Genomic DNA, 19,187 nt, shown 5'->3' with positions numbered 1-19,187 from the left:
AAAAAATATGAAGGCTTGTGGAAGATCGTCTCCATCATTGCCAATTTTTAAACCAAGACCGATTCCCTCCCCCCAAAAGACCTGCATAAGTCAAACAGAAACTAGTTCATGTAACCAGCAGAGGGTGTGTCGAAAGATTCTTTATCCCAGCAGGAGGCTTTTATCTCAGTACCAACACTCTCTGATGGCAACCAACATAATCAAGGGCATGCTAAGCCTTTCAGCTTTACTGAAGCTAATTTTAGGTGTAAAGCTTTACAGAGGACAACAAAAGGAATGACAAAACCAGTAAGAGAGGCTCTGACAAATCTCAAAATAAACAAATGTTCCTGAACATCAATTTTTCTCCAGTGCTAGACTGAAGGTATGATTAACTTCCAAAATGCCATGGGATGCCAACCAGAGTCAATGGAAGATGCTGAAAAATTGAAGAGGGTTCAGCAGAGGGCTACAAAATGCATTGTAAGGCAGGAGAATTTGACATAAGAAGGAAGACTGAAAGAACGGGGTTTATTCATCCAAGAGAAGAGAAAGCCCAGAGAAGATTTAATCAAAGTGTTCCAATATATAGGAAGTAGTTATAAAGGAGATGCAGATACTCTCTACAGAAAGATACTTGCTATATATACAGGATATATGTGGTAATATCCGATATTTACCTACAGGTAGACTTGTTATACCCCTGTCTTCCTGTTTCTTAAGTGCATACTACTTGTTCCTTCTCTGTCCTCTAAAAAAAAAAAAAAATCCATGCCAGAAGGAAAATACGCTGTTCTTTTCTAACATTGCCATGTATTTCTTTTCTGGTTTGTTGAGACAAATCAACAACCCTGAAAACAAAATAATATAGTTTTGTCAAAGAAATGTAGCTCCATGAGCCAGATTTCCTCTACTTAGCCCTAAACATGCTTTCAAATTTCAGTCTACTGGTAGTTCCTCATCTCTGGGCCTTAGTGACCAAACTCTGCAAAGCAGCTTCACTCCAGGCCTCACCAATATATTATTTTTTTTTCCCCTCAAGAAAACCATTCAACAGCATGGTCCTTTTAAATGGCTATAGCCCAGCTCTTTTTTTTTTGTTGTTGTTGTTAATTACGCACACTTACCCTATACTAACTTGAGGTATATCACTGGCAAATGTTACTTCTCCTTTTAGTGTAATCAGTATCTCTAATCTAATCCTTTATTTGTGGTCTCAACTTTCAAAACCAAAGAACACAAAACAAACATTTTTTTGCTTACACTCCAAAGTATAAACAATACTAATCTAAAAGTGTACAGGGGGCAAATTAACTGTGATAGTGGCATTTAGCCCCTTCCACACATTCATATATAAGAATGCAGTGCACTCAGTACTTTCAGTAACTGCCAATCTATTCAGAATATTTAATACATTTTACAAAGAAAGAATAGAAAATTGATAACATCCTGGAAATGAAATACTCTTAACAAATTTACAAATTGCTCAAAGACTTCCACTTTATCAGAATAAAACAGGAAGTTAGAGGAGACAAAAGACACTAATTGTACATCACAGCCCATGGTTTATTTCTTTTGAGTTTGGAGACATGATATGACTAAAAATATAACATCTTCTGAAAGTACTGTTTTAGATATACCAAATTTTAATGGTCTAGAAAGATAGGCAGGGAAAATAGATAAATTCTGCAAACAGCAGCTTTAACCCAAAATGATTTTAGGGAAGGAGTGGCAAACATTGATACTGTTTTAGCAGCATAATGTATGCCCAGAATAAAAGCCATAGGTTGACATAAACCCAAGAATAACATTGTCCCTGATTTATTCCACTACAATTACCAATAACTGTATTACTGAATTATTAAAATAGTACATTGAGTATGGATGACTACAGTCCTTGGTTAACATATAGCACAACTTGGCAACTACCACAAAAAACATACAACTAACCCAAATCAGCAAGAGAAAAGCAAAACCACTTATGCCACCATTGAAAATTTCTACAGAGTACTACGTCTTAGAACATATTTTGTTTATGGGACTTCAGTTTCAATATTCCATGTAACAGATCTGCAGCCATATCTGGAAATAAAATGTATTTTTCCTGAATAACAACTTACAAGGCACAACTTTTGTAAAATTACTGCAATTGTGAAGTTACCTGTTGAGGCACAATGTTTCTCCAAGTAAGACTCAAGTAATTTAAAACGTAAGTAGAGACTATTTGCTCATTCTTCATGCTAGTCACAATAAATAGCATGATGTCTATCTTTCTTGTTCTACTGGAATGTTTCTAAAATGGTACGTATTTTTAAGCTTCAGTGACATTTTGATGCAAAAATTAAAATAATTCTGTTTCCCTAAAATGATATAACTGTATTTAAAAAACTCCATGTATTTGCTTTTCAAAATGAAATCTAAAGTTTTCCTTAAAAATACAGATTTCTATCAACGTTTTACCATTCACAATATTCTTATCAATCACAGTATTACAACAAAACCTGCAGTATTTCACCATTTAAGAGATATTCTGCAAAACAGTAAAGAAAAACAACTCCAAATATTTGGATTTTTAAGAATTATTGATCTGCGGTATGTCATGTAGTAAAGTATAAGAGCTGAATTACAAGCCAAGACCCAACTGAAAACACAGATGGGTTTCCTGAATGTCATAGAGCCTGGAGCCAGCCAGTGCCCTTCAATCAGGGGGCCAAACCAGGAGGAGGCTGTAAAATACCTATAAATGGCTGAGAATTACAGAAGCAGGACAAGCCCTACAGCTGACTTGGAGAGGGCAATGTCTTCCCAACAGATCCTCAACACTGCAGACCTTGGATTATTCAAAGGAACAATGCTTTTTTGAGTCAAATGATACCTGATACCTGGCAAAAATCCTTAGCCTTGGAAGCTAGGTTTTAATGAGGTGAGGAGAGGAGCAATGTGGTTGACATACCAGCATAGTAATGCATCTACCGCAATACGGCTGCATGACATGAATTTTCAAGAAATGTTAGTTTTCACATCAGTGAGCACTACGTGGCTGTAGATTCTAGCACTTAAGTGTGCAATTCAGTGAGACATAACATTACTGACACTCTCATTATTAGAAAGTAACTACCTTTGAATCAAGTCTGTAGCAACTCAGAAATTAAGAGAGAAATAAGTTTATACTCCCAAGCACCCACTGAGGTACTCCCAGCTCATTTACCAGGCTATTCAGTGCATAATCAATCATTAATTCCACAAAGCACCTACCTGCCAAACCAAGTGTTCCTTTACAACAGCTGTACCTGATAGACAGACGCTCAGCACAATCGTATGAGATGCAGAGGTCAAGACGCTGGCAACTATAGCGTCCCTCATGTTGAAGGGCAGCATGGTATACACCACAAAAATAATGAACAAGAAAAATGATACCTGTGCAAGACAGCAAGACAAAAAAGAAGCATGTCAAATTCACTTTGCAAAAACATTAAAAAAATAGCATTTAATTTTAACTGTCTTCAGCATAAAGTTACACATCAGTTTTTTACAAGAAAGTTACTGCTAACCACTGCAGAAAATACATTTAGGAAGAATTCATTTTAAAAAGCATTGGAAAATTTACATTATATTTGATTTAAGAAGTTCACTTTCAAGATACTACATCATGGTTCAAGAACAACACAATACTCCAAACTTTTCAAATTTAACTTCAAATTTATCTTTTAAATTTTAATTTTATTAACACTCTGTTTGCAGTTAGAGCGTAGTTCTCCTGAGAGTGGTGGTTTCTGATTGTGAACTGCATTACAAAACAGTTTGCCAAAACCCTCCATGGGGCCTAAATGTCAATGCAGAGGGATTTCATTTGTCTTCATGCACTAAAAATTCACAATTTAATGTAACATCACATTAGGCAAAAAAGCTCAAGTTCGGCCAAGCATTTTGGTGTAATAATATAATACTTCATGTGCATCTGCACAATGTATGTCAAATTCAATTTTAAGATAATATATTTTTTTTTCCATGTCCAAATAAATGATCAGACAATCACAGCCCATAAGCAGAATTTACTGCTAGCTTCTTTTTAAGGGTACTAGCATCCACACTAACTTTATGGAATAAATTCTCTCAACCTTTAACAGCAAAAGGGATTCTTTCACTATACATACAAAAGTTTGTCTATTTGATGGTATGCGTATGTTCTAAACTCCACCACATATTTGAGAAAACATAACTAGATTTGGGACACAGATTTTGCACACGTAACTAAGTAGGCAATTCTGAAAATGTGGCAGCTTGCGTATAATTATATCCCTATGTAAGTGTTTCCATCAGTTTTAGTTGACTTACAAGCCTATTCATCATCCAACAGTTGTATACACAGTATTTAATTCAGAAAGCTCCCAAGCAGGTATGAGAAATAATTTGCTGCTGTCTTCTCCTCTTGTCAGTTTGTTTCTTCACATCTGCATGTGATAGTCAAAACTGAATCATAATGTACGTGTACAAGGCAGTGGAGGCATTCTTCTCCATCATGGAGACAAAAATGGATGGAGAAGGAAGTCCACTCATCTTTTTCCAATTCCTCCACTAAGATTAATCCAGCTGCCCCTGATCACTCATACTCTTTTTGATTCTGCCCAATTCTCCCGTATGCTCAAGAATCAAAAATTTCAATGGCATGAAATGAAACAGAACTGCAAAGGACATGAGGGAAAATAAGAAAAGAAAGTTACAAAAGGGCAAAGGGAAAACTTTTTTCTCTCCTCTTCCAGTCTACCAGCTGACAGCATAGGGAAACAGAAGTGTTTGGTGTCTGTTTAGTTTCAGTCCTCCCTAAAAGTTTTAACTGTGATCAGATGTTAGTGAAAACAACAGCAAAGAAAACGATGTACAAACTTGGTCTAGATAAGAGAAGGGTTATTTAAGTATGATGTTTTCAAGTTGTTCTGGCTGGGTAAAAATCAACTGTGATACTAAGGGAACAAACTGATAAACCTCAAAGCTTGAAAAAGGTGTAGAAAATTCTAGTAGACTAGAAAAGGCAAAACCATCATGTGTCTTTGAAAGGCTGGGAAAAAGGCTTAACTTCAATTCCTGGAGAAGTAACAGACAAGATAATAAAACAATACATAATCAAGAGTTCTGATAGTTAAGAAAAATGTGAACAATGGCCAATGTGATTTTACTGAGAACAAATCATGTTAGAGCAATCTCATGTTCTTCTGTCGTGATAACAGGCATCACGGAAGGGGGAAAACCTGAATAATGAGTTAGGCAGCAACAAGGGATGTGAAAGGTCCTCTAATATAGGCATAAGATGAATGGAAGCCAGAGGCAAAATACCTTACCAGCATGTAAGACCAGCTGCCCGAGACATGTTTCCCATCAAAAAATGGTTTGAAGAAGAACTCTGGACCCTAGTTCTGGAAGGATTTCAAATGCCTCCAATCCCAATGACTTTTAATGAAAACGAGGTTTTATTGTTTCTAAGTTTAGCTTTCTAATTAACTAGGGGGAAGACGGCATTTACATATTTGTAAGAATTTTATGATTAGAAAATAAAAAAATATCCTTCTCTGTCTTCTCTCCAAAAAATAGAACTTGCATATTTTCCACGCTTGAATATGGCTTGACTTTAAAGCCAGACTAAACAATTCACCCCACTTGTGAGGTACATAGAATCATTTAGAGTAATTTAGGATAGAAAAGACCTTTAAGATCATCAAGTCCAACTGTTAACCTAGCACTGCCCAGTCCACCACTAAACTATATCCCTATGCATCACATCTACACATCTTTTAAATCCCTTCAGGGATAGAGACTCGACCACTTCCTTAAAACTCAGTGGATATAAGATACAATATGATGTTGTTATTGTTCAACTGTGACATAAAACATATGCTAAGCACATTAAAAAGATTTTGGTATATTGCAATGCTTCTAGTGGTATAAACTCTATCAGCTCCAAATTTATTTTACTGTTGTATACAAGTATCCTTTCTTTAAGTTACCTCACTACTATCCTTGGTTGAAAACACATGCATAATTTCAACCTTCCACAACTACAAACAGAGAGAGATTTGAGTTTCAACCCCTCTTGACATTACATATTCATACCTCAAATTCTCTGTTACTCAACATCAAACAGGCTGAGTTGGACTAGAACTGTGTTAAAGAACACTTCATAACAAACTGACCTGTCAATTCTTATATTTTCATCTTGCAATTTAGGTCCCAGAATGCTTGCAAAGTGGGAGAGGTAGCAGTCATGCTAAAATAGAAACTCTTATCCAAAGTGCATTTAGGAACAGTTCCTGACAATAATTCTTGATTCTTGGCCAGAGTCTTTTTCCAGTAATGGTCTAATGACCCAAGGAGATGAGAGCTCCATTTATTTCACTATGGCTCAAAAATATTCTCCTCAAGTACCCTGAAATAAGATGCTTCTACCTTTCATCTCGATAGCAGACGTACATAGGTTGTAAGGCTTGGGACCATTCAACATATTTCAAAATGTTGCTGTGTTTAATTTTTATACTGTAGAAGTTGATACTCAAAGCCTCCTGAGTCGAGTGGTTCTTCAGGTAGGAAGATAAGACAGGCTTTCTGGACTCAGTCAGTCAGCAGAAAGGACAGCATCCTTTTATGGGTTTTTTTGGTAAGAATTAGCAGGATATTGCTGATACAAACATTAAAAAGCAGCGATGTCAAGCTGTGAAGGATCCCCACTATCCCATTGCAAGAGTTGCTAATATGAATCACATGCATGTCTGTGTTTGGTGTGTGTACCCCTCAGTAAATACAGTATTAATATACAGTGCACTATTTCTGTCACTTAAAACCAGCCTGTTCCATCAAAGTGTGCCATAACCGCAAAGCCTGTCACTGTTTTGAAACTGTGTTGGAAGCAATCTTTGATATGAGTCATCACTGCTACTGCCTAGTTGAAACATGCTTTTTGTCCTGAACTGAACTTAAATTGCTTAAGGAATTTGATTGTCAGAGATTTTTACGATGCTTTTATGTTATCAATACCTTGGAGATGGGGAGTATTGGGGCACTGATGATATGCATATTGGTATGTATATTGGTTAACACCAGTGTAGCACCTTACAGAGAAGTATGTGGCTTTCCTGCTTTGATTGAGGGGTATCCAGGATTTTTGCCCATCATTCTTGACTGTCAGAGCTTAGCAAACTCTGAGTGTGTTTGCTGCTCTGGGTATCTCTTCTCCCACACTTCAGTAGTGCCACATTCTCATCTACTGTGTAAGCAGTCCTTTTCCACAGCAATTTAAAGGATGATGAGCTGCAATAGCGCAGCTGTCTAGATGGGTATTTAACAGACTATTTTTCTGCACATTTTGTGCAGCTGCTTTCAGAAGGGCAGCAAAAGTTCTCATACAGATTGCTGTAGTGACGCCATTAGAGAGACTTGGACACCAAATGGTATAATGCCAGCATGGCATCAGAACTAACTGATGATCCACGACCATTCGCAAATACACACTCTTCTTACAGAACACAACATAAAACTGTAGATAAGCACCTGCACAGATGTTGAAAAATAGAAAGATTTTGGCTGTACAGGATAGAGAAGTAGTTCCTTCTTTAAATCAAGTCCATTCTGAACATTTTTAATGATGGCATTTTTGTGTCAATATCTCCAGATATATGTTGGCCACTTCAGCCTTTGACCTTTACTAGTGACTGTGATGCCACAAACTGCAGGGGACTTAACCCATGGATCAAACCTGGTTTTGGAGCCCAAGAACCCCACCTGTCCTCAGAAACCTTGTCTCCCTGCTGTCACCAGTTTCTGTTCTGAGTGACATCACCTTAACTCTGAAGGGTATCTGGAGTAGAAAGTTTAACGTATTTTACACTTTAAAATTGTCTTTCCTAACAGAGAGGGTACCACAGGGGATGTTGCTTTTGACACTGAGAACAATTGTACAAAAACATACTAATTGTTCATTTTATACAAATTATGTTCCAACAATGACTCACAATTTCTCAGCTAGACAGCCTTTTTAAGAGTGTGTTAAATGGTTAATCCTACCTGGCCTAACATATGTAAAATTCATTCAATTTAGTGTTACTCTGACCAGAATTTCCCCTTAAGGAGTACGACATCTTGGCATTGAAGCAGGCACAGAAACCAAAATGTACTGTTTCAGTATGAGTCAGGGAAAAGCACTGCTTTGGATGGAGACAGCAGTAATGAGGCTACAGCTAGTAAAATATCTGTAGCTGTTTGGGACAAGACAAACAAGTGTAATGACAGCAAAATGCTTGGAAAAATAGTGCTAGCTCTTCACTGTGTAACTAGAAAAGACCTTGTTCCCATAATTAAACTGTTAGACTACAAATATTCATCCTAGGTGGGCCAGTCCACCACAGGATCCCTTTTCAGACGTTTTTCAAGATCAGCTTCACACTTACTGTGTAAAGGGAGTAAAACTTAATTAAGTAATTAAAGAATTTTCCTTTGGAAAGACACTTAGATTACAGCTACTGATTTCAAATTTTGTCTGCATACATATATCTAAATAAAAAAGAAGGTTTCATAAAATAATTGGAAGGACCTACAAATCTTAAAAATAGTTACAAATATTATATTCATAATTTAATAAAATGTATGTATTAAGGTGTCAGAAAGGTATTTATCAAAGCTATAAACTGTCTGTTAAAACTCTGTGTAGACAGAGTAAAGGTTGAAAATATTTAAAGGTTCTTGCCATTCTACTTCTGAATTCCTGGCCTCAAATCTTCAGACTCAGATTTCTAGAAGCTGGGCAATGTTAAAAGGACAAAACAACCTACCCACATAGAACAAAAAAATTCATTGAGTACTAAAATCGACTTCTGAGACACCTATAAAATGGATTAAACTATGGAATCATTGGATAAGGTGAAGGTGGAACCTTTGGTGTTCACCAAACCCTGCAACACTAGAACAAAAGCACTGAATGAAACTACCAGAAGATTGATTTAAAACAGATTAAAAGATAGTGCATCTTTACCTAGCAGATAGTGACCTTCTTGAACTTGCTGCCACAGGAGTTCATAATGTACCAGCAGGTTCAAAAAGAGATTAAACAAATTCATGAACACCTTGTCCAGAAACCAATAATGAAAAGACAGGGCTGAAATGTACCCTCTGACATCACTAACAGAGCTGCGGAGGCTGGAAAGGTACGAAGGGAAGAGACCACAAAAGGTGATCAAGCTTGAGTGCTGCCTTTTGATAGCAGCTTCTCTTGCCATTCTTGGAAACAGAGTACTGTGCTAAGTGGACCATGGTCTGACCCTGCAGGAAGTTTTCTGAGCTCTTGTGTTAAAAGTCAAATGTAATTCAAAGAAAGAGGAAAATGTGAAGAGAATAAAGACAAAATAAAGAGAGAGAATGGAAGGGGAAAGGGAAGGGGAAGGGAAAAGAGCAGTTATGACACAGTATGTGTATAAATATAAAAAAGGTACATTTTAATTCATATAAAGCTAATGTTTCCGAACTGCCAGGTATATGATAAACCTCAGTAATAAAATAAAAAAGGAAAACTGTGCTTGTGATTTACTCCACAAAATTATGTCCACAAAAAATTATTACTTCATGCATTTTTACCAAATGTAAACTTTTCTTTTCCAATAATTATCATAGAGGTAGTAAACAACCCTGTAAATCATGCCTTGTTCTTGAGCATGGAGAACTCTCAAACTAATAATCCCTTTCTTTTGTGTAGAAGTCTGGGTTTAAATGTTATCAGGAAACAGTCATTACAGCCTCTGCCAAAAAATTAACTACAACCATTAGCAAAATAGGATAGAATAAAAGCAAGTTGACTGCAAGGAAATGGATATTTTAAAATAACTGCAACAAGGCACCTTCTTATGTGCTGCTAAAGTAACTGACTGATATGACAATAAGATGAAAGACCCCAGAAAAGGAAGGAAAATTCACATTTGAACTAATCAAGATATTACCTGATTGCATGCTCTCTACTGTGTGATTGCTTTCTATGTCACAGAATTGTTTTTATTTCATTGAATGGAATCAGTAAGAATGATATGGGATCTGTGACCTAATGATCCATAACAATTTTTCATCCTTCCTGCTACAGAAAGAGAAGACTGATCTACCATCATCTCTAGGAGCTTTGAGATTATTCCTGACCACATTCAGAAAAGAATTTGGTTCACTCCGTGATGCCTGTTAGTAATATCATTTTCTTCCTCACTTCATTCTCCTCTTTCTGCTATATCTCCTCACCCTTGTTTCAACCACAGGATAGCCTAATTAGTCAAGAAGACAGATTTGTTCTATTACAACGCTGATAGGTCCCTGCAGACAGTTAGGCAACTTCATACAGCCCAACAAAAGCATGTGTTTGCAGTGACTTGAGTCTCTGACAATAAGCTATACTTTTTTTTTTCCAGTGATGAGACAAGTGAAAAGCATCAGATATAGAGAATACATTATTCATCCTTGTTGTTCTTCCTTTCTGTGTTTTGCCCATAAATCTTAAGATCAGAAACCTACAACAGCAGTAATAATACCTGATCATCACAGCAAGCATTTTCTCTAAAAGGGACAGCGGATACCATTCTTAAATGCTACCTTAATAATTTTCCTTAATTTATTTTTTCTTTTTAATCTAAGGCCAGTGAGAAAGGGACTAGAGAACATCGTTAAAACCAAAATCTTGTCTTCCCATGCCACCATAAAAGTAATACCGGACATATTTAACTCTGGCTAAGGCCACACTGCATCCTCTTCAGAACAATACCACACAATTCTAAAGTAAACTGCAATTAAATTAACACATTTTAAAAGTGGAAAAATCAAAAGAGATCCAAATGATTGTACAGTATATGTAAACAATCTGAACTCCAAAGCAATATAAAGTAATTTCACTTGGACTATTAAGGAGGTAATTTTACAACACTCAAGCACTTGTGCCTCAAATTTAAAAAGAGTCTAATAAGAACATACATTGAAAACTTTCTGAAAGTTTCCCTAAAAATGAAGAACCATACACAACTGGAAAAGAAGCATAAATTGCATAAAAACCTAACCTGGCTAGAAAGGATCTGAAAATCCATGTTAAAATATGTATGCTTGCACATACACAGAAAACATGAGCAATGACAGCAATTAGTTTAAATCAGAATTCTAATAAGTAAGGGTAGAAGATGAATACACTGCATTCCAGGAGATCTAAGGGTTTTTCTGCATGTTAGGTATGAAAGAAGTCTAACAGTGCACTTGATCAACTATTATAAGAGAATGTAAAACTGTTAATTATATTAAAGGAAAAACAGAACCATCAAATAAAAATGTCTGTTTTCTACTAAGGGAAAACCAAATGATATATTTGCATTATGCTAAAGAATAATTGCGATACAGTTTTCTGTTCCAAAATATTAGCTCGCAAGTATATAAATCCACATACACTAATGTTGAGACATTTTTAAACAGCAGGGCCAATAAACTATGCTCAAGCATCTTATAAGAGTTCTGGACTATATATGTTGATTATCAGTACCTCCTAAACACCAAGACAGTTCCAGAGAATTGCAGGTAAATTTGATTGGTAAAAGGTAGAATTAGGAAATGAAAAAAAGCAAATATATGTTCAGCTTTTATACTGAAGGGACTGTTGGTGGACTCTGAGAATCTATTCAATGGTTTTCTAAATGTTTTGCAAAAAAGAATGGAGTAATGATGTGGCAATGTTTAATGGATTTTTAATATTATTCAGGGTATTCAAAAGTAACAACACATGGGAAAAGTTGCAGAAGTGCATCACACTACTGTGACTGGGCCATAAAATAGCAGACAAAATGCAACATAAGTAGTACAAAATAAGAGTCATGGGAAAAACAACTTTAACTGAACACTTACAAAAGCAGCTTTAACCTTAGTTACTACAACTTCAGAAAAAGATAAAGGAGTTGCTGTGAGCAGCTCTTTGAAAAAACAAATGATAGCAGTGGTTGAAAAGGCAAATAAAAGGGCAGCAATTATTAGGAAAAGAATAGAGAATCAAGCATCATGATGACATTGTATGAATCTATGATATGCATATTTCTTGATTAGTTCATGCATTTTTTTTCTCCCCATCTTAAAATAACATCCAAAGAACAAACCCCCATCTTGATAACATTCCTCCTAAGCCTTCTCTTCTCCAGGCTGAACAGCCTCATCTCTCTCAGCTTTTCTTCAAATTAAAGATGTTCCAGTCCCTCAGTCATCTTTGTGGCTCTCCTCTGGACTCACTCCAGTAAATCCATATTTCTTGTGTACTGGGGAGCCCAGGACTGGACCCAGCACTCCAGATCTGGTGTCACCAGCAGTGGGGAAGGATCACTTCTTGACCTGCTGGCACGGCTCTTCCTAACATAGCCTAAGGCACGAAACCATGACCAGGTCCAGCAAAGTACCACTCAAACCCCTGAGGAAGTCTAAGCCCTGACAGACCTATGCCTCTGACATACTGACCTATGGTAACATTGCAACCATCAGAGTTGCCTCGACAACACATCAAGAAGCCCTGGAAAACTTCTGTTTTCATGGTTATCAGGGAACCCACCAAGAGCAGCGCTTGAAAGCAAAGAAGGGAAAAAGAGGACCATGGTGAAAAGCAAAAATGTAGAGCTGCTAAGCAGAGTAATTGCACCTCTGTGTGCTGAGGAACACCTCTGATGTTCCAGAGAGCAGAACTACCCTTAGAACAGTACCCAGTAACCGAGCAACTTCCCAGGGAAGGAGGGCATACATCTCCCTGACCTTGTCTATTATCAAGCAGGAGTATGCAGATGATAACACTGAGAAGAGTAGTCACTACCCCTGGAGAGCAGAAGGCCTCCTTTCCTTGAGACACGCAAGGGTCAGCAAAGGACAACAGCCCTGGTGAGCTGATATTTGCTGTGGCTGGTGCCAGAATGAGTGAAAAATAACCAGAAGTGTGATAAAGAGTCATGGCTGGAGTATATCTGGTAGAAAAAAAATTAAAATAGTGAAGAGCTTGAACAAAGGAAACTTGGATTTCCTCTGCACAGATCAATAGTCTACAGATCAATAGTGTCATTTAACAGCTCAAGACAGAGTCCGCTGCAAAGGAAATACGGGGAAAATTGAAACGACTGAGCAATATGACTCCACTTACAGAAACCTGATAACCTGAGTGAATGGTTTTTTGCAAATTATGTTTTTTCCTAAGCATCTATTTTTGGGCAAACCAGAGAAGAAATGCACGAAATTGCCAAGGAAAGGAGGCTCTCAATGACTGCCATGAAATACCGTGACTGTGTGCAGAGTGGTAATAGCATAATGTTAATGGAAAGGAAGGAAACAGATTTCTTCTTAAGGAGAGCTGCCAAAATACGACATAACACCTCCTTGGAAAATGTTATTAATCATAGAAACAACATGATTAGACGTGTATGATGTCAGAAGAGTAGACAAAACTGTGTTAAGATAGTCTAAACTTTGAGGGGAAAAAAAAAAGGAAAAAAAACCATAGCATTTAATTGCCACAAGGCTAAGACAGGTTTTGTAGCAATTACGAAAAATCTGTGTTATCCCGCTGTGACACACCTTTCCCAAAGGTATTCAGATCTTCTGTTAATATATTCCCAAAGACTTTAATACAGGGTGAGATTACCACTCTGGTTGTTGCACGGTGCCTTTGGGACCTCAGCCTTTCATCCTGATCAGGGCTTTCTATTTGCAACCCTGGCTGTTATGCCCATGAGTCTGCACGTGCCAAACCAGGGTTGCTTTGGTGGGTTCTCATGGGAAAGGATTGCCACTGGCATGGGTCTCACCTCTTTTTTCCCCTTTTCCCTCTCTTCAGTTGCGGTTTTTGGTTTACATTAGGGGACCCAATAATGAGCATGCAGAGAGCTTAACAAACGAGTAGCATCCAGCACCTGCCCCTCACAAAAGCATGTTCTAGTCAGCACTAACAGCATCATGTGCGTGAACAACCATCCAGGAGTCTGAGCAGGCCCTGAAGAATACCGTGTAGTCACTATGGGAAAAGCACTACAGGGAGAACCAACCCCTGCACTAGAGAGGGACATACAAGGAAGGATGCTCATCTGGAGTCTCCCTGATACTTGTCCTCCTAACTGGCCAGGGGGGAGAGTTTGTCCTTTCCCTTTTCTGCCTCTCTCCAATTTTGTTTGTGTTTCTTCACCACTAGAGTCAAGGCATGCCATCAGCTACAAATCCTGCCAATAAATCTTTGTGCATGGGAACTTGCCCCAACATTCTTTTCACAACATTGTCCTACACCTCAACTTTTGAAAACCACAAAGTGATTTCCAGCTTCAGAAAGTGGTCAGGTTTTGGGAGCCACTAAGGCTACAACCTTGACATGGACCCCGGGGAGCAACACTGCTAGCAACCTGGATGCTGCTTCCATAAGAAGAAAGTACTGTTGTTGTGAAAACAGCAGCCCAAGTTTCCTTTCCCCTTTCACTCCAAACAAACCTTCTGGCAGGGCAAAAGGCAGAGGTGTGAGATGGAAACGTTGAACATTAATGGACATGTGTACCAAATCAAGTAGTAGCAGTAATCATCATCATCTCTTTTGCAGTTTTGACATCTAAAAATTGTATGTATTTTTACTCATACCACTCCCCTGAACAAAATAGAGAGACGGAGAGGGTACTCACACTTTTTTTTCCCCACTGCCCCATTTTTAAAGCAGCCTTTTCCAGAAAAGCTAATCACTACTAGATTCAAGGACACGGATCAAAGCTGTTTATTCTCTAATACGGATTTCATTTCAGTTGCAATTCAAGAAAAAAGATGTGGGTAAAATAATTTCATAGTAATTAATAGAAATTTAACCTGTTTTGATAACACAGATAGGCCTCCACTTGAGAAGGTCTGTCAGAGGTTTGGCCTTTTTTACCTGAAGACTGAAAGAAGAAGACTAAACAGGAGAGAAACTACACAGAAATTATATTAAGGCTTGAATTTAACCTGACAGCCAAGCAGATTCACCATTAGAAAAGTCATCCCAAACTTCTCTCTCTGCCTGCACACTGTTCAAGGTCAAATGCTTTCCTCAGCTCAGGTTTTCACAATGAGCTGCTTTTCCTTCTAAATCCAAACCTTGTTGTCATAATGCAGCTGGGATTTCTTCTCCAGAGATTTTTGTGGATTTCTTTTGGAACAGTGAATATAACAACGTGGAAATCAATCAAAAATGGCAATGCAGATGATATCTTTGTTGCTGAGAAATTCTCAGATGAATTTCACACACACGTTTTGTCATGAAAATGAAAAATATAATCCTGGTCATTTGAGTATATAAGTAAATAATTATAAGCTGATATTACTTTAATGTAACATCTGTACTTAAATTAATATTATGTAAAATTTAAAGCAATTTTGCAGCGGTGGAGCATATCCTTAGGCTGAGTGATTTTAATAATCTTAATAATCCTGATTTTAAATACAGAATTCTTCACATTCAAAATATTGTAATTATTTTTATAAAGTGTTTATTGATTTAATGAATAATGTAGCCCCAGATACTCACGGACTAGTGATCATGTGCAATTCTTAATTGCAGCTATCTTTTAATTACAAAGAGATTCATTATGTAGCTATAGGATTAGTTAAATGTGGTAGACTAAATTAATCCCAGCAGGATAAATACAGAGAAAAAGTTAATCTAGTCTGTTTTATCAAGCATGGGTTTTCATGTATTACTGCACTGCAAATATTAAAATTAGTCAACAATTAATTCACACCTTATTTTGCAGAAGGTTCCAGCCATTGCTTGCTGAATAGATTGTGTTATTTTGTTTCACACCTTCCTTTTCACACCTTTGACACCACAAAGCTTTTTTCTCCTCAAAAGTTCTTGTGGAACAATTTGTATGGAAGTTTGGGTCCCCAAAGGAAATACTCAACATCCCAGAAAACTTGTCAGAAGTTTCCAGGAATAAGAATAGCACCTTTTTACAGTGAAACATGTCTAGGCAGTGTATACCACACACATAGGAAATTTATCTGAAGAACTAAATGTTTGGCATGTTTCTCTACTTGATAGAATCACAGAGTAACCTAGGTTGGAAGGGACCTCTGGAGGTCATACAGTCCAAACTCCTGGCTGGTTACAAAGACAGATAAAGTTCAGATTGCTCTCTTTTTTGACATATCCAATCCCAAACCACTATTGTGCCCAGACCTCCAAATCCAGTCAAGGTCCTGATCTTAGTAGATATGACTGGAAGAAAACAACTGCCAATATTAGAAGAGTCATATGGTGTTAAAAAACTAACGGTCACATTCTGCTTAAATTATACCACAGTCTCACTCAACAGAACTGCACGACTCTGTCCATGAAAAAATAGCTGGAAAATAAAGGCAAGAATTTACAGATGTTGCTGGGAGTGCAATGATGAAAGAGACCCTCCAACAGAAGCGTGAAACACAAACACGCTCTTCGCAATTATTACGACAATATAGTAGTGACCTTCTCTCTTTTTTTTTTTTCTCTATCTGATTGTTCACACAAACAGAAATAGATGGAAACACACAGACATTCACATTAACAGACATGGCTAAATTCTATCTCCTAAGAAATGTTTGTGGATCATAATATAAAAATCAATGGAAACAATGCATGGCTTGTAAAAGAAGAATACGGTCATAAGACAACATTCTCACTGTATTTCCAAGGAGACTCGCCAATTACAATGAGTGCTCAACACCAATCCGAAGTCACTACTGACCTGATTTAGTGCTAACAAAATAAATAAAAAAATATGCCATGTATTTCAGAAGCAGCTGGACTTCACAACACTCCATGACAGTAGTAAGTGAAAAAAAAATAATCTATTCTTGCAGTCAATTCAAATGCCCAAGCATTTAAATAACTCAGAGAAATAAACTGAAGTTTAACTAAACACAGGTCTCGGATCTCACATTTCTTTCCCAGGCAACCTATCCAGATGACTAACACATCCCCACCGCCAACAAATCTATGCCGGCATATATTCTTACACAAACTCAGCTGCCTCATTCCTTCTCCCTGAATGGATCCAGCTGCCTGATTAGTGGTACAGAGGAATCCTACAACACCAAGCACGAAGAAAGCTTCATTCGTGTCAGGAGCAGAAGTTTCCTCTATTTTGCTTTGTCCTCTCCCAGATCAAAAAAAAAAAAAAAAAAAAAAAAAAAAAAAAAAAAGGAACTACTTGGGAGCAATGGGATATATTTTTGCTTCTACCCGTTAGCGTGACAACTGTCTCCTACTATTGCAGAGGAAGGTTAAAAGTCAGCCATAGCAAAGTGACTGATTACCAGTGTGTCTAATCTAAACCAGTAAACCACAGGTATTAATTCCACTTAAATGACTGGATAAAGCAAGATGGACAAGCTACAGCTGTAACATACAATGTAAGATTCAATGACTGAAAAGACTATATACAGAGCGCAAACACTGCCTTGACCCGTGAAGGCAGGTGTTTCACCTCATGTTAGGCTGGCAATTTGTAGGTTAATAATTTAACACAGCACCAAGTCTTTCAACAGTCCAGTGAGAGGAGACTTGATAATTATCTTTGCCATCAGGTAGGAGCAGCTTTTCTCTAGGCGAGAAAGGAGAAAAGGATGATGATGTGAATCTGAACAGAACCACAGGCCAGACTGGGGGGAAAGGAAACATACAAGTCCAGATCAAATTTCTGTTCCATGAATAAAAATGTAGAGTGTGCGTAAGAACAGGTTTCCTGTGCATAAGAACATGATGCCCAGCCACATGATTAGATGGATGCTGCAAACAACTGGACAGACTGACGCCCTGGAGTTGATCTAAGGATAACTAAACCTAAGTATGATCTTCCTTTATTTGTTGTATTCCATCTCAAAAACATTTGCAACTGTGTAGCTTTCTGTTTTCCTGTTCTGCAAACAAATTGCTTATTTTACAATAATTTTAACCCGGTCTGTGTTATGACTGATTGGTAGGTAACTGACAAATGCTATCCCTGTCAAAGTGGTAATCGTTAAAAATGAGATACTGAATCACGCTCTCATAGCACTCAGTGCAACTCCAGATAATGTAAAAATAAGTGTTGAGCAAGATAAAATGCTTGGAAACAGGGTCAGTGGGAGTTTTTACAGAAGAGATGTCTTCTGATGATAAGCGCAGACCAACGCCTTCAGAAACACATGAGCAAGGGCTGTACCTCCAAGAGTCTCCCAGCAAGTTTGGACCACCTATGAAGATAATTCAGTTTATTTAATCTATTCCCTTGCATCAGGAATCATAATTCATATCTGTTTGGCTTTTTTTTCACAGTTCATGTTAAGGACGTCAATGAAAGCAAGGTAGCTGCACCAAAATGCCAAGTGGGTGACACAGAACAACTAATTCTAATATACTGGATGCTAATACACAGGTGCTACTATTTTAAGGTGCAACACAATTATGTCAGAAACATGATATAGCAATCAGTAATCTCCGAGGAGTAACAGGCAGGTTAGGTAAATAACATTATCCTTGGTGCTGGAAATAAACCAGTGTACACCCTAACAGCATCTGAAAGATATGTCAGGACTTACCAAGAAGGGGAAACGTATAGAAAATCACATAACACAAGATTTCAGTGTTCCCATACTCCTAAAATTTCATAAAAGTACTTCTGAACTCCCATTACAACATCTAATTATACACATCTTACAGACACTGTACTTATTTCGCCAATATGACAGGAGAAATCTGAAACAGAACTCCACAGCTCCGAGATGCAATTTTCTACACTTTGAGGTACTAATGGACAAATCTCAGAGTTATTCTGCATCCAGTCCACCTCTGCAAGTAGCCTTTTCCTACAGGAATAGTTTCGTGAAAGCTTTAGCTACAAATGGAAAGAAGCATGAATTAAAGATGACAGGATTAAAACTTAAAAACAGGCCACTATTAAAAGTGGGGCTTTCAGTGGCACCTTTTACAATCAATGCTCCTCAGAAAAACAGCTCTTATGAGAGACAGCTAACTACATGTGCAAGGCTGGCAATATTTGTCACCGCTGTACTAAAGTTGAGTAAAAAGATAATTAATGTCTACCCTCATCTATTTCTAGGTGAAATTATCATTATTCCAATTATAATTTTATTTTTACCACAGACACCATAATTTTTATTCCTGAGACATTTTTAGTGTATATAAAAGCCATGAAAATGTTTCT

The 19,187-nt window shown here is 37.4% G+C and overlaps 1 protein-coding gene across 1 annotated transcript in view; it reads right to left on the bottom strand.

The window, feature by feature from the left end:
• Positions 1 to 19,187, bottom strand: part of ADCY2 (adenylate cyclase 2 (brain)) — a 198,162-nt gene that overhangs the window by 148,337 nt on the left and 30,638 nt on the right. Inside the window, exon 2 of the mRNA XM_014941045.1 lies at positions 3,235 to 3,396. Coding sequence (XP_014796531.1) covers positions 3,235 to 3,396 — 162 coding nt within the window. The remainder of the gene's footprint in view (positions 1 to 3,234; positions 3,397 to 19,187) is intronic.

The sequence above is a fragment of the Calidris pugnax genome, unplaced genomic scaffold (assembly GCF_001431845.1).
Source record: "Calidris pugnax isolate Ruff unplaced genomic scaffold, ASM143184v1 scaffold8, whole genome shotgun sequence".
In the NCBI taxonomy this organism is placed as follows: domain Eukaryota; kingdom Metazoa; phylum Chordata; class Aves; order Charadriiformes; family Scolopacidae; genus Calidris; species Calidris pugnax.
Note: the sequence above shows the minus strand (reverse complement) of the source record. Positions and strands in the feature narration are given on the sequence as shown.